Source organism: Enhydra lutris, unplaced genomic scaffold (genome assembly GCF_002288905.1).
Source record: "Enhydra lutris kenyoni isolate GAN:26980312 unplaced genomic scaffold, ASM228890v2 scaffoldscaffold46, whole genome shotgun sequence".
Classification (NCBI taxonomy): domain Eukaryota; kingdom Metazoa; phylum Chordata; class Mammalia; order Carnivora; family Mustelidae; genus Enhydra; species Enhydra lutris.
Genome location: NW_019154130.1, coordinates 16,991,507 through 17,010,218, shown reverse-complemented (window position 1 = coordinate 17,010,218; position 18,712 = coordinate 16,991,507). Strand labels below are relative to the sequence as shown.

General features: G+C 54.3%; 1 protein-coding gene across 1 annotated transcript; it reads left to right on the top strand.

The window, feature by feature from the left end:
- The first annotated feature begins 41 nt into the window (after positions 1-41).
- LOC111156530 (methylmalonic aciduria (cobalamin deficiency) cblB type) lies at positions 42-12,217 on the top strand. Its single transcript, XM_022517486.1, has 9 exons — positions 42-173; positions 1,315-1,376; positions 4,298-4,391; positions 6,213-6,270; positions 8,278-8,350; positions 8,579-8,676; positions 8,986-9,050; positions 10,404-10,463; positions 11,868-12,217. Exons 1-9 carry the CDS (start codon positions 58-60, stop codon positions 11,965-11,967), a joined length of 726 nt encoding a protein of 241 aa, XP_022373194.1. The 5' UTR covers positions 42-57; the 3' UTR covers positions 11,968-12,217.
- Positions 12,218-18,712: the final 6,495 nt, after the last annotated feature.

Here is an 18,712-nt window from a genome sequence, read left to right as displayed (position 1 = left end):
CACCCCAGACCTGGACGGGAGCCTGGCGGGGTCAGCCCCCGACTAGCTGCCTGGCGCATGGCTGTGTGGGGCTTAGGGTGCCGCCTGGGCCTGCTCGGGGGTGTCGGCGCCGGTAGGCTATTATGTCCCCGTTTCCAGAGCCACCGCCCCCAGGGCGTGAAAGACGGGGACGGGTGAGTGCCTGCTGGGCGGGCAGCTCGGCTACCTGCCGTGAATGGTGGTCGCTGTGGTGACGTCACACCGCTATGAGATCACCGCCGCCGCTGTCGGGTGACGTCCTCTCTTAGGCCTAAGCGGTCACGTGGCCACGCGGGCACGGTAGAAGCCTGAGACCAAGATTTCTTTGCACAGGTCCGAAGGCGGCCCAGCTCTCAGGTGTCCAGGCAGGGCCTATCCCACGGAGGGGGGGGGCCAGGAGGGCCATCGTGCCAGGCCTTGCAGTCAGGTGGGGCCTCAGTTCAGATTTTGACCTATGTCCGCGGCGGTTTCTCCTTTAAGACACAGAGATACACCTACTCGCTCTGAAGATGGCTGTCATCATAGACCTTAAAATTTGCAGCCCATCTCTGGACCTCAGAACCTGAAGCGTACCATGAGTTAATAATGGATCCATATAGTTCATAGATCCAGTAATGGAACGTTTTGAACAACCTCGCAATGGCGGGTTTCAGTGTTGAAGCCTGTATTAAAGGCTTTATGTGGCAATTTGAAAATGCCAGAGTTTGACTCTGTTTTAGCAATTTTTCATTTTTGAGTGTACCTGAAGCTTCACAGAATGTTAGTGGCCTAGATGGGCTTTTTCTCTGAGAAGCCCAGACTTGTGGAATAGAGGATAAGAGTTTGGATGGGTGGAAGTAGGAGTTTGGGGGAAGTAAGGTAGTCTTGGACATGAATCCCAGCCTTATGTGTTCCTGGGTGACCTGGGAAGGCAAGTCTCTACCTGTGAACTCCAGTTTTCTCCATGTGAAATGAAGGGTATAGGTAACTCCTACCTTTGGGGCTGTGAAAAGATTCCACGGATTATTCTGGGAGATAATGCCAGGAATCCAACACAATGGAGAGACTATGGAAAGTGATCAGTAAACTCCATGAATATTTATTGAGCATGAGCTACTCTGCAGTTATGGATGTGGGCAAGACACAGAACCCACCCACAAAGGGTAGAACTAGGAAGAAAGAGGGGAATGGTGTCAGCAGAGGAGGGTTAAATGCTGCCTCTGAGGCTACAAGCAGCAAGATGAGACCCACTGAGGGTGGTGTCACACTGGGTAAGCCATTCCCACTCACCATGTCTTGATGTCTATTTCTCCTCAGGCCGCAGTCTTCCTCGAAGACACCCAAGATCCCCAAGATATACACCAAAACAGGAGACAAAGGTAGGGGCAAGTGAAACATGCACCCCCCCCCCCCAAAAAAAGAGTCACTCCATCTTAAAGTTTTGTTGGGGCACCTGGGTGGCTCAGTCATTAAGCGTCTGCCTTCAGCTCAGGTCATGGTCCCAGGGTCCTGGGATTGAGCCCCGCATTGGGCTCCCTGCTCAAAAGGAAGCCTGCTTCTCCCTCTCCCACTTCCCCTGCTTCTGTTCCCCCTCTCGCTGTGTCTCTGTCAAATAAATAAATAAAATCTTAAAAAAAAAAAAGTTTTGCCAAATTGTTCCCAGTCCTTAAAAATTATGTAATGGATCTCAATAAATATTAAATGTTATATGGGGGGGTTAAAAAAATATATTAAATGTTATATGAAATGAAGGATGCCTAAGACCTATATAAAATATATATATTTTAAAGATTTATTTATTTGAGGGAGAGAACACATGCACAAGTGGGAGGGAGGGGCAGAGGGAGACGGAGAGAGAATCTGAAGCAGACTCTCTGCCCTGAGCACAAAGCCCAGTGCTGGGCTCAGTTGCACAACCCTGGGATCATGACCTGAGCCAGGCGCTTAACTGACAGAGCCACCCAAGCGCCCTAGATGCCCAGGATAATGCCTAAGATATATTAAGTGATAAAAGCCAGTTGCAGGACAATCCAAGTAATTGAAATCCACCTCGATAAAACTGTGTTGTGTGTGTATGTATGTATGTGTTCAGATAGGCATAGAATAGTCTGAAAGCTTACACCTGGGAGAGGGATTGAGTTTTGAGAGGGAACGAACAGAAGAGTTTTCATTGTTTATGGTACATACTTCTATTCTATCCTATTATTGTTTGTAATGAGCGGATATTACTTTGATTATTTAAACAATACCAGAACAGGATGCCTGGGTGGCTCAGTTGGTTAAGCGTCTGCCTTCGGCTCAGGTCATGATCCCAGGGTCCTGGGATCGAGTCCCGAATCGGGCTCCCTGCTCATCGGGCAGCCTTGTTCTCCTTCTGCCTGCTGCTCCCCTCTCTCTGTGACAAATAAATAAAATCTTTTAAAAAAATAAAATAAACAGTAGTGCCTGGGTGGCTCAGTGAGTTAAAGCCTCTGCCTTTGGCTCAGGTCATGATCTCAGGGTCCTGGGATTGAGCCCCACGTCGGGCTCTCTGCTCAGCGGGGAGCCTACTTCCTCCTCTCTCTCTCTCTGCCTGCCTCTCTGCCTACTTGTGATCTGTCAAATAAATAAATAAAAATCTTAAAAAAAATAAATAAAATCTTTGAAAAAAAATAAACAATACGGGAATGTAACATACAGAAAAAAACGTGAGATGTGGAAGAACATGTCAGTCTGACACATTTTCTAAAGTTTAAAACTGTGCAGATTACTAGTGTATGTATATTTTGGTGGATGTATACTTATGTAGTAAAAGTGTGAACATGTACAGGAGACACTTAATGCCACTGAACTGTACTCTTAGAAATGGTTAAAACAGTAAATTTTGTGTTACGTATATGTTATCACAATAAAAAAAAAAAGGGGGAAAGAAAATGTGCCCAGAGACAACAAGCAGAAGGTAGTGTTGATGCCCTCCAGCAGAGACCCCGAAGGACAATGTGGTCCAGTCAAGCTGGGTCATTTAGCTCCTTGCATAGCACACCGTGGGCTCAGTGAGAAGATACTGGAAAGACCTCATTGTAGGACTGGGCTTATGGTAGGTGACTGGGGGAGAGTTCCAGGAAGTGGGGCTTTCGCTCTGGATTGGATGCTGTAGGAAGCAAGGCTAATTTTATAGTTGGATTTCTTAAATCACTCTGAGCTAGAAGGTGGGAGAGACAAAGAGAGGCTACAGCTATAATAGAGAAACAGTGGTCCCTCGCCTTGGCCAGAAAATGGGGATGTTTGGTCATGGTTACAGTTTGGGCAGTGTTCTGGGCTCAGACATGATTAGGGAGGCTCTCGTTTGGACCTCGGTAAGATGGTGTTCCTTGAACTCGTCCGAGTTCCAGCAGGAGAACACCACAGCCTGTCTGTGAGCGCCAGGCCTGCTCCCGGCTTCAGGAAGCAGGTGTGCTCTTTCTCTGTGGTTAGGGGAGAACAGGCAAATTGTGACCTAGGCAGAGATACAGAGGACTTTGATTTTATGTGAAATATAATTATGATGTATACATAATATGTCCCTCTGTGTCTCATTTCTTTAGCAGGATGGTTCGTCCATGATTTGGGGGGCTTAAAAGTGTATCAGGAAAGAAGTGAGGGTAGGGTTTACCGTTAGGAGTAGCAACAGAAACGGGGTCCGTGGGGGCTTTGGGGATCTGATCCTATTCTAGTTCTCGATGTGGTTGCTGATCACGGGTATATTCAGGCAGTGGCGATTCTTCAACACGTACACTTCATTCTTTTTAAGATTTTATGTATTTGAGAGAGGAGGCAGAGGGAGAGAGAGAATTTCAAGCAGACTCCATGCTGAGCGGGAAGCTCAACGTGGGGCTCAATGCCAGAACCCCGGGATCATGACCTTTACCGAAGGCAGACCCTTAACTGACTGCGCCCCCCAGATGCCCCTAGCTTGTACTCTTATGGTTTGAACACTTTTCAGCGTATATGTTATACTTCAGGTGGAAAAAATTTTTTTAAAGATTTTATTTATTTATTTGACAGAGAGAGAGATCACAAGTAGGCAGAGAGGCAGGCAGAGAGAGAGAGGAGGAAGCAGGCTCCCCGTGGAGCAGAGAGCCTGATGTGGGGCTCGATCCCAGGACCCTGAGATCATGACCTGAGCTGAAGGCAGAGGCTTAAACCACTGAGCCACCCAGGTGCCCCCTCTCCCTCTTTTTTTAAAAAAGATTTTATTTACTTACTGGAAAATTTCTTTAAAAGGAGCATATCAAAAAAATTTTAAAAATCTTCACTTGAGTGGCTAAACATTTTTTCACAGGGTTTTCTAGCACCTTCACTGGAGAAAGGAGATTGAAAGATGACCAAGTGTTTGAAGCCATGGGAACAACGGATGAATTAAGTTCAGCTATTGGGTAAGGCCAACGGGATTGGCCTTGAGGTTGATTTTGAACTGGCTTCAGTCTGCGTAATTCACGTGAAGCTCCCAAGAGTGCTGGCTGGTCTGTCGGGCTGCCAGCCCTCAAGGAACCCGCCTTGGCCTGGTGGCGCAGGGCCTGTGTTCTGGTCCCTGAGGCTCCTGGGCTGTAGGCTCCTTTCCCTCTGCCCTGCCTGCTCCTGTCTGAAGCTGCCTCGCCCCACCCCACCCCCAGCTCCCCCACTCTTCAGGCGAGTATGAGGTGAGGTGCTCAGGACGGATAACGGCAGATGCAGATGGTTTGGCCAGCAGAGTAGAGAAGGCAGACGCTTTGGTCTGTGTGTGAGGGCGGCAGGGAGAGGCAGACACCAGATGATGTGGGCCGAGGGGTAGGATGGTGAGGTGTGCATCCACAGTTTGAGTCAAGCAACTCAGCAAACCATCAGCCCCCAGTCCGTGTGGGCAGGAGACCGGGGATGCCTCAGCGGTGGCTTCTTTGTCAGCACGTGAATGAGCATCTCCATGTGCCAGGCATGCCCAGCAGAGCACCTCAGCCCCCGTGCTCCATGGAGCCCATGCTCCCAGATCCCAGCTCTGGGGCTGGGGAGCAGACAGACACTAGAGGGACATCTGCAGGCAGTGGGGGCCTGATGCCGCTAAGCTCCGAGGAGGGGCCGATGCCTGGCCTGTGTCGCAGGGACATGAGCCCCTGCTTTGTGCCAGGCAGGAGGCTAGTGCTGTGCCCAGGGCAGACGGTGTCCAGCCTACAGAGCTGTCCCGCACTAGATGACAAATGACACATATGTCTGTTTAGTTCTCACTGTGAGATGGGCTACCGAGGCGCCCTGGGGGTTCTTCATTGGCCCTTCGGAGGCCGTTCACTCTTGTCTTCGCTGGTGTGCCCAGGACGTGGCCTGCATCACGTGGTAACACTGTCAGCCCCAGTCCCCTCATTCTTCAGCTTCTGGGTGGGTCCAGCCAATGGGAGGCACCAGCAGATGGGACATTAGTGGAGGCAGGTGTGGGAGCATTTCTGCTCCTGCTCCCCAGCGACTCTCGCCCAGCCACCTGCACATTGGGGTTCCAGCTCTCCTGGGGTGGTGACACCTTTGACCCTCCCTTGCCCCTTTAGGCCCCTACTTTTCCTCATCTTTGCCATCCAGTGTCAGTTTCCAGAACTCTTCCCATACTCTATTCATAGTCCCTTTGCCATCCTTTCCTCCAGGAATCCTGCGAAGGCACCGCTGACTTTTCCCTGCCGGGACTCTGCCTGGTGCAGAGAGAGGGTGCAGAGTTTGGAGGGAAACAGGAGCTGGGGTCCTGATCTGCACCTGGGGTGCTTGGCTTTCCCCATCCCACCTGCCTTCCCAGGGAACTCCTACTCCGCCTTCAGAGTCCCACCTCTAGCACTGCTTCCTCCAGGAAGCCCTCCCTGAACCCCAGCCAAGGCCAGGTTCACAGGACTCCAGCCCTTTCCTCTGGAGCGCTGACCTCAGTTCACATGCAGTCATCTCCCTGTCCTGCGGAACAGAGCCTGTGTCCCTTGCGCTCATACAGACCTGCCTGGACTGGGCCGGAGTTGACACGGAAAATGGAAGCATTGACTGGTTGAGTAATAGGTATGAGAAAAGGCATTTTGAGCAACACGCGTCTGCTAACCAAGTGAAAGGTTCTGACATTCTTCTTGTCAGCAAGAAAATTACCCCATGTGTTTGAGCAGTATTAGCTGGGTGACCCGCCCCAGCAAACTGGCCGCCTCATGTAAGGCAGGGCCCAGGCACGTTCTGTTAGAGGCAGATTCTTTTCTTTTTCCTCATAGGTTTGCTTTGGAATTCATCACTGAGAAAGGCCACCCGTTTGCTGAAGAGCTTCAGAAAGTAAGTAATACCGTCTCACCCCGCACTGGGCTATTATCCGTGCAGCCAGGCGGCCGTGACCGCACTTGCCATGTGACCATCTCTTCCTCTCTCTGCCATCCGGGGCTAATCGCTCTTTCTCTGGGAGCCTTAGTTTCTCCACCTGCCAAACAGGGACACACACCATCCTCCCTCCCAGGCAGGTGGTGAGGCCAGTACCTGGGGGGCAAGTGTCATGTGCAGTGGACTTGACCCAGGGCAATTCTGCCCCCTCCCAGGGGATGCTCAGCAGCATCTATTGTTATTTTTGGTGGTTACAAGTGGAGGCGGGGCGATCCTGGCATCTGGGCGGCAGAGACCAGGGACGCAGGTAACATCCTACAGTGCATGGAACAGCCCCCACACCAGAGAGTGCTCCGGGCCTGGACATCAGCAGCCTCTGGGCTGGAGAAAGCCAGGAAGGCCAGCTTCAGTAAGCCCTCCACCCTCGGACTTTGTGGCTGTTAGTATTCGTGTTGTGCAACTTAGGAAGCATAGAGGCTCTGGCCCCCAGACAGGCCTTCAGCAGTGGAGAGGGACACGCCCCCCCACCCCCAAACATGCAAGACAAGGTTACAGTCTACAGGGTGACCCGAGACTAGAAACTGCTCCTTGCAGGTCAGCCCTAAGCCTACTGCAGTCCTCCAGGCCAGGCCAGAGCCCACTTAGGCTCCTGGGAACAGATGGAGGGTAGTGAGGGGGCTGCAGAAGGATGGGAGCCTTCAATTGCTGGAACATTCTATGAACAAGGCCCCTCTGTGCACTGGAGGATAGTTTGTAGCCTCACAATGGAGAAATGGTCATATCCCCATATCCCCCGTGGTCATTTCTAGATGTGCTCATCTCTGAGCAGAGTTTGCAGAGGGAAAAGTCTGGGAAGGTGGGCCAGTGACATGATGAGCTGACCTGTGCTTGAGGCCCTTGTCCTCTGGGTCACAGCATCGACATCACCTCCTCTGGGGCCTGGGCTACCCATCTGGCCCCCCGTGGGCACCACCAAGATGGTGAGATGGTCTGATCCGTCTGTCTCCCCACTGGCCAGGGCCCCTTGAGGGTGCAGCCTGTGACTTTTTACCCAGGAGCGCTGCCTGGGCCTTGCCCTCCTCGCAAAAGCACTTGAGCTGGAGGTCATTGTCCATGTTGCATGGGGATGCCGGTCGGGAATCAACTAGAGCTGGGGTCCTAGTCCCAAACCGGTGCCAGCTCCCTCCAGTCCTAGGGGCAGACGCTGCAGGAGGCCAAGCCCTGGGGTAATATTGTTACGCTGCCTCCCCCCGGAAGCCCCAGAGACACCAGGCTCACTCAAGTAACTCACCCAAGTCGCAGCCCAAGGAGGGTTCCGGTCCACTGCTGGGTGGGCGGCCTCTGCTCTCCTCCACCATGTCCTGCTCCTGGCAGGCTGTCACCGTGACTGTGTTCACAGAGGCCGCAGGCCCCCACCCACCCGACAGCCCCCCATGCAGCTTGAGTGGACTCTGGCTAGGCACAGGGTCCAAGGTGGTGTTGCGGGTGTCCTTGGCACGGGTGCCTATGGCTCGTCATGCAGGGGCTGACTCCGTTCTCCCAGATGCTCATCCTTCGTGGTGTAGAAAGCACTGTCATGTTTGGTGTCTTGGCTCAGCTGTCCTGCAGTGGAAAACCAAAGCTGTCGGTTTAGAGAAAAGGGAAAAACCTTGAGGGGCCTAGGCACGAGGGAGGTGAAGACGGGTTGAGAAGATACTCGTCACTGGGCCGTCACTGGGTGCTTGTCACTCGTCATTGGTGTGACCCGGGTATCCCCGAGGGACCCAGGGCCCCGCTCAGCAGAGCTGGCGTGCATAAGGTTCAGGCCGACCTCGTTAATTCATCAGCCTCCAAATGCCGGCTAGCTAAGGGATCAGAGCGTCCCTGCCAGGCCCGCCTAGGGAGCACCTCTGCATGCGGAGCCCGTCATCTCTGCTTGGCCTGCCGCAAGTGGATCTTCATTCTTGCCCTCTGTTGCTTCCCCAGATCCAGTGCTTGCTGCAGGATGTTGGCTCTGCTCTGGCCACGCCACGCTCCTCAGCCAGGGAGGCTCACTTAAGTAATGTCTCTGTGCTCGGAGGGCCCGAGGTGGTGTGGGGGGGACTCTGTCCTGGGTGTCCCCTGGGTCCCCTGGCAGCCTGGCCCCTACACCCTGAGAAGGAAGGACCTCCCGAGCCCATGGGAGGGGTTTGCAGAACACCTGGGCAGAAGGGACGCAGGGGTGGCTTCCTTGGTCTGGTGGGCCGTGGATGTCATGGCCGTGTCTTTCTGCTTCTCCATCCCTCAGGACACGCCACATTCGAGGCAGGGTGCATCCTGGAGCTGGAGCAGTGGATCGACAAGTACTCCAGCCAGCTGCCCCCACTCACAGCCTTCATCCTGCCGGTGGGCACTGGGGGGTCTCACCCAGGGGATGGCTACCAGCCAGGCGTGTTCCTGGAAACACAGACATTGACTGAGTCCTCTCTTTAATTTTTGCCGGTGACAGAAGCCGCCCCCAGCCTCCCGAGTCCCCTCCAGACCCTCACCAGTCTCTCCCCCACCCCTGCAGGGCCCCTGGAAGCAGAACACTGCCCACTAGGGTACAGGGCCCTATGTATCTGCCAGCCCATCTGGCTGCTGTGGGCACGCCTGCCCCCCAACACCGGCTTCCCACCTCCTCCACCCCTGCCAACACCCACTTTTTCCTTGCAGTCGGGAGGCAAGAGCAGCTCTGTGCTGCACTTCTGCCGGGCTGTGTGCCGCCGAGCAGAGAGACGGTAAGGGGGCCGAGGGAGAGGACGGGGCAGGCCCCGGGGGGGTTGGCTCCGTGCCTTGCAGCCGGCAGTGGACAGACCTTCGCCTGCCATTTTTGCCATACCAGATGTCTGTCCTCAGGGGACGTCACACCATGAGTAGGGCTGTGAAGGACGTGTGTGGGCACAGGGATGCCTTGTGAGGCAGGAGTTGAAGGCTTGTGGGGGGTGGGGAGGGGCAGTGTTCAGTGTGAGGGGATAGTCGGGGCAGAGGTGACCCTGCACGGAATGGACACAAAGGAAGCTGAGTGTCAGGGTCCAGGGCGAGAACGTGTGGGGCATGGTGAGACCAGAGGCTGCGGGGCCTCATCGGTGCAGAGGGGTCTCCCTCTGTCCTGAGAGCCCCAGGAAGCCATGGATGATGGGTTTTAGGCCGTGGGGTGACATGAAGGGACCCTGCCGGCTGCTGGGTAGAAAAGAACCCAGAGGAGCCCCTGTGGCTCTGGGGGGCCTCAGGGGGAAGCTCGCTACAGACCCACCAGCCACTGTGCTGACACCTCTGACGTGGAGTCGGGTGGGGGGGGGTCCCCCAAGAGCTCCCAACAGCCTTTTCAGAGAAACTTTAAAAGAGCTCACAGCAAAGCTTCCATGGACACGGAGAGCAGCTGCCAGCCAGCTTTCCAGAGAAGTGGAAGGAAAGCCCCACTTAGAGAGTCGGCAGGGCTGTGCTGGGCACTTCCTGTTCCTTATTTCATTGGCGCCACGTGATAACCTTGGCAGAGAGGCGGTCGCAGCCGCCAGCATACGGGAGTCAGGGAACTGGAGCTCAGAGAAGTGACGTCTGGCCAGAGCGGTGAGCCAGCTGCTCCCGAGCTGAGCTCTGTCCACAGCCTCCCATCATAAAACTTTCCTCACTCATGGAAGGTTCTTGGGCCCAAGCAGTTGGCCAGAGCAATCTTGGGTAACAGAGCTCCCGGGTAACAGAGCTCTGGCCTCAAAAGAACAAATCAGTTATTTGTACAAAACTAGCCACCTCGGCAATGCTTATAATAGCAAAAAATTGGAGAAACCCAAAGGCCCAGCAATGGGCCCCCTACGGAGGATGGGTCCTCGGTACATAGGACAGGGAGGTAGAGACGTGCCTAAGGGATGGAAAAGCCACTTGGGCAGGGGCCACAGACGGAGAGCCTCGGTTTGGGGGGAGCACCTCCCAGCAAGGGTTCTGTGGCAGAGGGGACGTGCAGGAGGGGCCTAGCAAGGGCAGATGGCAGTCAACTGTCTGGTACGTCTGCACCCAGACCGGCAAGGAGCAGCTGGTGTGGGACCCAGCCCCGGGACCCCGGAGTGCACATGATGTGGTGTTTCCTCTCCTTACAGTGTGGTGCCCCTTGTCCAGATGGGTGAGACGGACGCTAACGTGGCCAAGTTCTTAAACAGGTACTCAGATGGAATTTGGGGCATCCCAGGCCTCCCTCTGAAAAACTAGGCCCACTGTGGCAAGTAACAATAAGGCCAGGGGCCCCACATGCTCCTTCATTCCTTTCATACCCATGGAGGGTCGGCGACGTGCTGGATGCTGGGCCAGCCACAGGGATGCTGCTGAGAACAAGACAGGCACCGTCCCTTTCCCTGGGGAGGTGACGATTTCACTGGGAGAGGCTGTTAAAAAACCGGCAGCACAAAACATAAAAACAAAGGGACAGTGTGTAGCAAGGGGCCCACATTCAGGTTTGAGGGACCAGGGAGCTCAGGCTGGGATCTCTCAGCCCCTCCCTGCAAGGCCCTGGGGCCATGTGAACTGAGAAGAGACAGCATGGCCAAGCGGACCCAGGGCCATCCGAGCCCAGGGCCCCCCCCCCGCACAGAACTCGGTGAGCTGGGCTGGCCCTGGGGAGGCTCCACCAGATTCTGTTAAAGCCTTGGCTCATGCAGTTGGGGGCCCCAGGGCAGGCTGAGAACCCAGGGGCCCCTGGGAGCTGTCCTGGGTGTCCAGAAAGTGACTTCACAGCCAGGGTCTAGCCCCTTGCTGTGGTCACTCTTCCCACTGGGCTATGACCCAAGCAGCTCCATTCTTCCTGGGAAGTGGGTGGGCCCGAAGGGAATGAGGAAGGTTCCATTCCTCATCATGGCAGTGATCTTTGGGGAACATTATAGTCCAGAGTGTGTGGGCCGAGCCAGTTCATTCCCTCAGTAAGGAAAGCGGCACTGAGCACGTGAGATAAAAGTATGTCACCACCCTCCAGGACGGGGGGACCCCCAGAGCAGAATCTCTTCCACTGGTCACAGCCCCCACCCCCAGAGAGACAGTCAGGCATTGGCAGAGGGGGCACGATCCCAGTGGGAGCGTGGGTCTGGGAAGGTTCCAGCAGGACCTGGCACGGAGCTGGCCTCAAGAGAGTAGGATTGGGGCGGGAGAGGAGGAGGAGCGTGGTGGTCAGTGCTCAACATGGGTACAAGGAAAAGTGGGGGAACCACTGAGAGGTAGGCGGCTTTCTGAACTCACTGCGGCCATCCTAGGGCAGGCTGGGCCTCTCCAGTTTGGGGTGTCCCAGTCCCAGTTGCTGGCAGGTGCAGAAACCAGCCATCAGGTGCATCAGCCCTGTGAGGTTGGGTGGGGTAGCAGCCTCGTCCAGCAGCACCGGCCTCAGCCCTGTCACCCGAGTCACAGAAGAGGGCCTGGAGGGCCATCCATCAAGGCCGAGTTGGCTGCGTACCCCTGTCCTGCCCAGTGTTCCTAGGGCATGATTTATATTTCCTCCTTGAAGGCTAATATGGGAAGGACCCGGTTAGCATTGATCTCTCATTTCAAATCATCCCATTGACTTCTCTCTGCCCCTCCAGACTCAGCGACTATCTCTTCACGTTAGCCAGATATGCGGCCATGAAAGAGGGGAATCGGGAAAAAATATACAAGAAAAATGACCCGTCGGACCAAGCCTGAGGCATGTGGAAATAATGCAAAGTGGGGAGATCTGCAGACCTCTCTCGCTGGTGAAGGTGTGTCCTTCCCGTCCCAATTCCTGAAGATCCTGGCCGGGATGGGGCTGCATGAGCCTCCTGCCTGCTCCCCTGGCCTTTCCCGCGTCACAGAGGACGTGGGAGTGAATGAATGGAGTATTGCCGAAAGTCAGGTCAAGTGACTGCTGCAAGGAAGAGCCACGTAGAAAAAAATAAAAGTGGGACAAGCTGGAGCCATGTCCGTGTGTGCGCCCGCTGCAAGCCTAGGGGCCGTGGGGATTTGGAATGGAACCGGAGGCCCTTGGAAATGGACTTGAGATTTAGCTCGGCCACGCAGACTATAAACGTCATGTTTCTAAAGGGGAAGGCGGAGGGAATTTGGCAGTTTGGTAGCCTCTGAGCCACCATCCCCGCCCATGTCGGGGGGGGGGGCGTGGGGGGGACAGTTCAGACCCACGAGGCGTGTGCACAGCAGGGGGGAAGCCCAGAGACCAACCACCCTCCTGGAGGGGAGCCTGCCTTCCTTGGTGGGGGAGTGCTGAGGGACGAGGGGCAGAGACCTTGGTGAGAGGGAATAGCACTGCTCAGCAGAGGATTTCTTTCTCTGCTGGTCTTGGCCTCTGAGATCTGTGCCATGACTGTACTTCATTTCTCTTGTCACCCCTGCACCCGCACCCCCTGCCCCCACACGAAACAACTCTGCCAATGCCAGCTGTGTCCTTGGGAAGGGGATACTTATGCAGGGCAAGGAGGCGGCCCCGAGAACGTGAAGACAGCACGCTGCTAATGGCAGGAAATGACTCCGGAAGGGCAGGCTCTTGTGAACCTGTCAGGGCGGAGCCGCCTGGTGAACTCCGGCAGCAATCACTCACTCACCGAGCAGCCCCAGCTCAGCTCCAGGCACCAGCCCGGCTCAGGGAGCCTGGTCACACTGGCTCCTGGCCAGCGGCTCCGAGACCACAGAGACCATCAGTCACGTGCAGACTTTGGCTCTCATTGCCACCACCATGTGCCTGCTAGTTTTGCCGAAGGAACAGGGACAGTGCGTCCTGCTGGGTCCGTCCTTGGGTTCCCAGCAGGACACGCTGACCCTCTTTAGCCAAGACGGCGTGGCCAAGGCCCCAGCGAGCGTGGGTGAGGGTGAGGGCCCCCCAGTGGCTAGCACCAGGCCTGGTACACTACAGGTGCTCAGTGCTGGGGGGCAGAGCTGAACGCCTCGAAGGCACCAGCATGTCAGGAGGGGCTCGGTGCTCAGGCTGGGGCGGCAGGAGCTCGCAGGGACAGGGACCCACTCCCCTCACTCAGTTCTGCCTGCCCCTTCAGATCCTGCTGGAAGGAGCAGGACATAGTTACCGAAACGACAACCCCACACCCCTAGCCATGGTAAGACACCCTGCAAAGGACAAGAGAAGCTCTGTGAGTCAATACAGCATCGAGGGAGCCTTCGAAACAAAGCATTCGGCCTATTGCTGTATCCTGGGCCCCAGCAGTCCTTGCCGAGAGGAGCCATCACAGGCCTGACTTTCTCCCTCTAGGTCCCCAGGCCCTGTCTCAGCCTCCTCCTGCCGTTGGCCCGCAGACATGCCCCCAGACATGGCCCGGGCGCAGGGCCCATTCGGCAGCTCGGGAGGGGCCCCCCCGCATCGCCAGCCTGGAGAAAACAGCAGGCCAGCTCCGCGGGCCCAGAGAACGGACTGGATGGGAACGTTAGCTCCTCTGCGGAGCCCAAGAAAAAGGCAGCCTGCGCACCCCTCCATGCACTCCCCCAAATAGCCTCCTGTATCTGGAGCCTGGTGGGGAAACGTGAACGCAAAACTCCGCCATCAACACACACGACTAGGCACAAAGCCCGTGGGACCTGAAGGTTTGCACCAGGCTGGGAAAGCTTCCAAGATCTAGCCCCCTTGCACCTGAGGGCAGGCTCCAGCAAGAAAACAGTGGGCTGCTTTTACTTAAAATTATGAGGCCTCGGGGCACCTGGCTAGCTCAGTCGGAGAAGTGTGCGACAATCGTGGGGTCGTAAGTTCAAGCCCCATGTTGGGCAGAGAGAGTACTTAAATATAAAAATTAAGGGCGCCTGGGTGGCTCAGTTGGTTGAGCGACTGCCTTCGGCTCAGGTCATGACCCCAACTTCCAGGATCGAGTCCTGCATCAGGCTCCCAGCTCCTTGGGGAGTCTGCTTCTCCCTCTGACCTTCTCCTCTCTCATGCTCTCTCACTCATTCTCTCTCAAATAAATAAAATCTTAAAAAAATAAAATTAAAAATAAAAGTTAAAAACGTGTGAGTCCTTGTTGATCATAGATCTTTTGCATAACTTGGATTTTTAAAAAATAGCATGTGAAAATTCTATTTATCCTGACTTCTGGGGTATGGGCGCTCCAGTATGCTGGCTCACCTGCCTTCCCCCGCCCCGCCAGGCTCTCAGGGCAGGGACACATTTAGTTCCCCCGCTGGTGGTTGGATAGTGAGAGAATCCTCACACCAGCCAGCACCCGGGAGGGGTTTACCGCCGGCCAGGCCCCGATCCAGGGACCCCACAGACCGCATGCTTGTTCAGACTTCACAGTAACCCCGAAACGGGCACTCTCTGTAGGGGAGAAGACTGAGGCTCGAGGGAAGCCCCTTCCTTGTCTCCGGGAGTCAGTCCGGAAGTCAGCACCAAGGTGCCAGCCCAGGATGGGGCCTTGCGACTGCCTCCCCACCAGCACCCCTTGACAGCCGTTTTAATCACGACCTGGACTGCCAAGAACAATGTCAGACGCTAATAGATTCTCCTGTCTCATTTCTCAACCTAGTTTCCCTTAACTGATATCTCCTGGCTATTGTTAATGTGCGTTTCTCATGGAGTAATTTTCTCAGCCTGAAATTGTAACACATCCCAATGACAAACGTCCCGGTTCCGAATCCCCCGTCAGCTGCAATGTCACCCTCGCCTCCTCCCCCACGACACCTTCCTCCGGCAGCCCATCCAGTTTTATGATCGCTCTGTCCCAGTTATCACTACTGAACCTTTAAGAATCCAGACGCACTTCAAGTTTAATTGAATAAAATTCCTTGTATAATAAATTCCACATGAATGCTACATAAATCAGCACCTGGAAGTATTTGTGGCTCATCCCTCCCTTCCCTCGCCCGGGCTTGGGAGTCTTCCTGGCAATACTGGACCCAAGCTGTCCCGGTCTTGCTTACTGAGGGGACTCACCTTTGCAAGCCCGACTGGGCGTGCTGTCCTCCTTCTCCCGGAGTCCCTCGTGGAAGGCCATGCTTGAGCCCAAGCAGAGGCAGGGGACAGCCAGGCTGAGGACATCTGAGGCCTTGGGGATGTTCCCTGTGTTCTCTCCCACTCCACAGAATCAGACACTTCTGACAGAGGCTACGTGCACACTCTCTCAGGACAGACACGCACACACGTGTTCACAGGATGTGGACAGTTTGAGGCAGACCACAGAAGTCCCAGGGATGTATCCCTTCTTTAAAATAACCAGTGGTGGGGCGCCTGGGTGGCTCAGTGGGTTAAAGCCTCTGCCTTCAGCTCGGGTCATGATCCCAGGGTCCTGGGATCGAGCCCTGCATTGGGCTCTCTGCTCAGCGGAGAGCCTGCTTCCTCCCTCTCTCTCTGCCTATTTGTGATCTCTGTCAAATAAATAAATAAAATATTTAAAAAAAAAAGGATTTAGCATAACCCCCAGCAAGTTATCTGGTTTTTGTTTTTTTTAAAGATTTATTTATTTGAGAGAGACAGAGCACGAGTGAGAGGGGACAGCGGGTGGGAGACAGAGAATCCTGAACCAGACTTCATGCTGAGTGCGGAGACCAACAAGGGGCTTGATCTCATGACCCTGAGATCCCGATCTGAGCCTAAATCAGGAGTCAGACGCTCAGCTGACTGAGCCCCCCAGGTGCCCCAAGTTAACTGTTTTCATAGTTGTTGTTACAACTTGAATTCAGGTTCCAGCCCTGCCGCTTCCCAGCTGAGCTGCCTCCAGTAAACTGTTCGACCAGGCTGAGCCTTTTATCTTTTACGACTGGGGCTGATGATTCAGCTTCCAATGGTTCAGGGAATAAGCCCATGGGTTTGGCACGTGGGAGCTGCTCAAAAAAGAAATAGCTATCGCTGAGTTGTGTCTTCTTTTTAAAGCACTTCCAAGGAGCTCAGGCAGGGGTGAAGCTCAAAAGAGCCCTAAGCAGTGCCCCTCGTTGGTTTGGACTTGCTGAGGCCGGGGGACACACGTGGCCTCTGGCGGCGGGGCGGTCCCAGTCAGACCAGGGGCCCTGGCTCCATTATTCAGACAGAGCGGTAAGAGCCGGGAGGGATCTCAGAGATCACCATTCCCATTTTACAGATGGGAAAACTAAGGCCAAGAGAGAATTTAGTAAGTAAATATTAAAAATGACCACAAATTGAGTAGTGATTGTGTCCAGGCATCTTGCTAAACACTTTACCTGCAATGGCTTATTTAATTCTTCCACCCAGCCACGAAGGTGGTACTATGAATATCGCTGTCATCTGTAAATTCCAGTGAAAAACCAGCACAGCTGGGAGAAACGGCTTTCTCGAGGTCACATGGCTCTAGGAAGTGGGGCTAGGCTTAAAGTCAGGGCTCTACGCCCTTCACCACCACAACTAACCTTTTCTCAACTCTCAGCTGTTTGCTCAGGTGGACCTCGATGTCTCCTATTTCTCGGAACCCACTGAGGCCTGTGCACGTAGTCTCCCCATTTTACAGGTAAGGACAATGAGGCCCAGAGAGGTGAGGTCGCTTGCTCAGAATCCCACAGGGTCCGCTGGGTTGGGGACGTGATGACTATGATGACATCCTCATAAACGGCTGACGCTTACTGAGCTCTCGAGCAACACGAGGAATATTCTACGGTGTGATATGAGAGCAGCTTGTGCATTTAGCATGTCCCGCCCACCCCCCACCGCCCCCTCAGGCAGGAATCCGTAGCTTTGTTGCAGATGCAGACATGGAAACTGAGGTCCGGGGAGAAAGCACTTTGGCAGGTGGTGTGCAAGTAAGAAGCCATACTCGGACTTGAACTTGGATCTGTCCACCTCTAGCACACTCTTACCTCTCCACAGTGACTCATGCTGCCTGAGGTCTCCCTGCAGGCAGCAGTGGAGCTGGGACGAGAATCCCAGTTTTCAGATTCCCGTTGCAGGGCTGGCTTGGGACAGTGGTGATGAGGTCACAATTGACAGTGAAGTAGGGGAGGGGAGGAGAAGAGGGTATCGTAAACCCTGGGGGAGGGGACCCTACCACCCCTGCTTTAAGCTACCTCTCTGGGGAAGGGTGAGCAGCAGGCACCAGTTCGGGGGTAGGGGGTATAGAGGCAAAGGCAACCTGCAAGAATGACTGAGTAAATGGCAGAAAGGCATCCAGCTTACTGAGGACCTGGGGGTGGCAGGGTGACCTGTCCCCCACCAGATGCTCCCAAGGCACAGAGCCTTCAGCCTTCATTGCCGGCCATCTGTAGCGCCCATGTCCCTCCCCCAGCAAGCAGGTGCCTTTATTTACGATCACCTTGGAAGGGTCGAGCAGACATATGTTGCTAAGGGTCGTTTATTCTTGTTTATAAAATTTATGGCTTCACCTCGATTACACACTGTCAAAACGGGAAGGATTGGCCCCAAAGTCTCTTGCCGCATGACTGCCTCAGACGTGCGTACATCTGTTAACTCCATAGGAGCTGTAAAGGAAGATAAGGTTGATGATAGCTCAAAAGCTTGCTGTCCCGTCACAAGGTGTGGGCAGCCCGCCTCGAGAAAAGGCGTCCGGGGGTGTGGGTGGAAAGGAAGGGGGTCAGGGTCTGCGGGTGGCCATGCCACGTGGCACCAGGACCCTGCCCTCTCCTGGCTATGGACTCTCTCGGGCCAGCTTCAGGTTGCGGAGCGGGAGAGGAAGAACCCTCAGGGGTCCGGCCATAGGACCGGGCAGCTGGAGAGAGTTCTGGGCCTGAGGCGCTCTACCTGCAGGCTTCAACGAGGAGAGAGAAACGGGGACTCCCACTGCTGGGGGGATCGGAGCTAGGTATGACCTTTCAGGAGGGCAATTTGGCTGGGGGATATGGAAGTCCTGGAAATGTTCGTCCTTATGACCCGGTGATCCTGTGTCCGAGAATTTCACCAAAGGAAGCAGATACATTGGTGAAGCCAAGTGGGATTTTTTTTTTTTCAGAGCTGCTCATTACAGTGAAAAACTGGAAGCCTGGTCCAACAATACAGAGCTAATTGTCAAATAAGGAAAATTTTGAACAGTAAGGGGATCTAAGAAACACAAAACTACTGAAATAGATAGTGTCTATATAGTTATTACTATGGAAAAGCATTCACCATCTTTTAAGTGAAAAAAACAACCAAACCCAAATTATACAATGGTATAGTATAGAATGACCTAATTCCTGAAAAAGAAATAGGTGTGTGGATATACACCACAGGGAAAAAAGTAATGCAAGGATCTGTTCTGTGTGTTAATAATACCTCTAAATCATGGGATTACCGGTGGTGTTAACTTTCACTTTTGTTTGTCTGGATTTCCCCACTCTTTCTTTTTTTTTAAACAATATATTTGGGTTGGATTTGACAGAGGCTTACTTGTGTAATAAACATGAGGGCAAAAGAGAGAACAAACTGACAGTTGCTTGTCACGCCTCTCCTAAATCCTCTACCTCTCTTGGGATGTTTGGAGTCAGGGGAGGTGGCCCTCTGAAAGCCAAAGCCACGGGG

What these genes read in the sequence shown, in the direction of transcription:
- LOC111156530 (XM_022517486.1), top strand. Translation starts at nt 58, where the DNA reads ATGGCTGTGTGGGGCTTAGGGTGCCGCCTGGGCCTGCTCGGGGGTGTC. An exon ending in TTGCTGAAGAGCTTCAGAAA is followed by an intron (nt 6,271 to 8,277) that starts GTAAGTAATACC and finishes TTGCTTCCCCAG; the next exon opens with ATCCAGTGCTTGCTGCAGGA. An exon ending in TCACAGCCTTCATCCTGCCG is followed by an intron (nt 8,677 to 8,985) that starts GTGGGCACTGGG and finishes TTTTCCTTGCAG; the next exon opens with TCGGGAGGCAAGAGCAGCTC.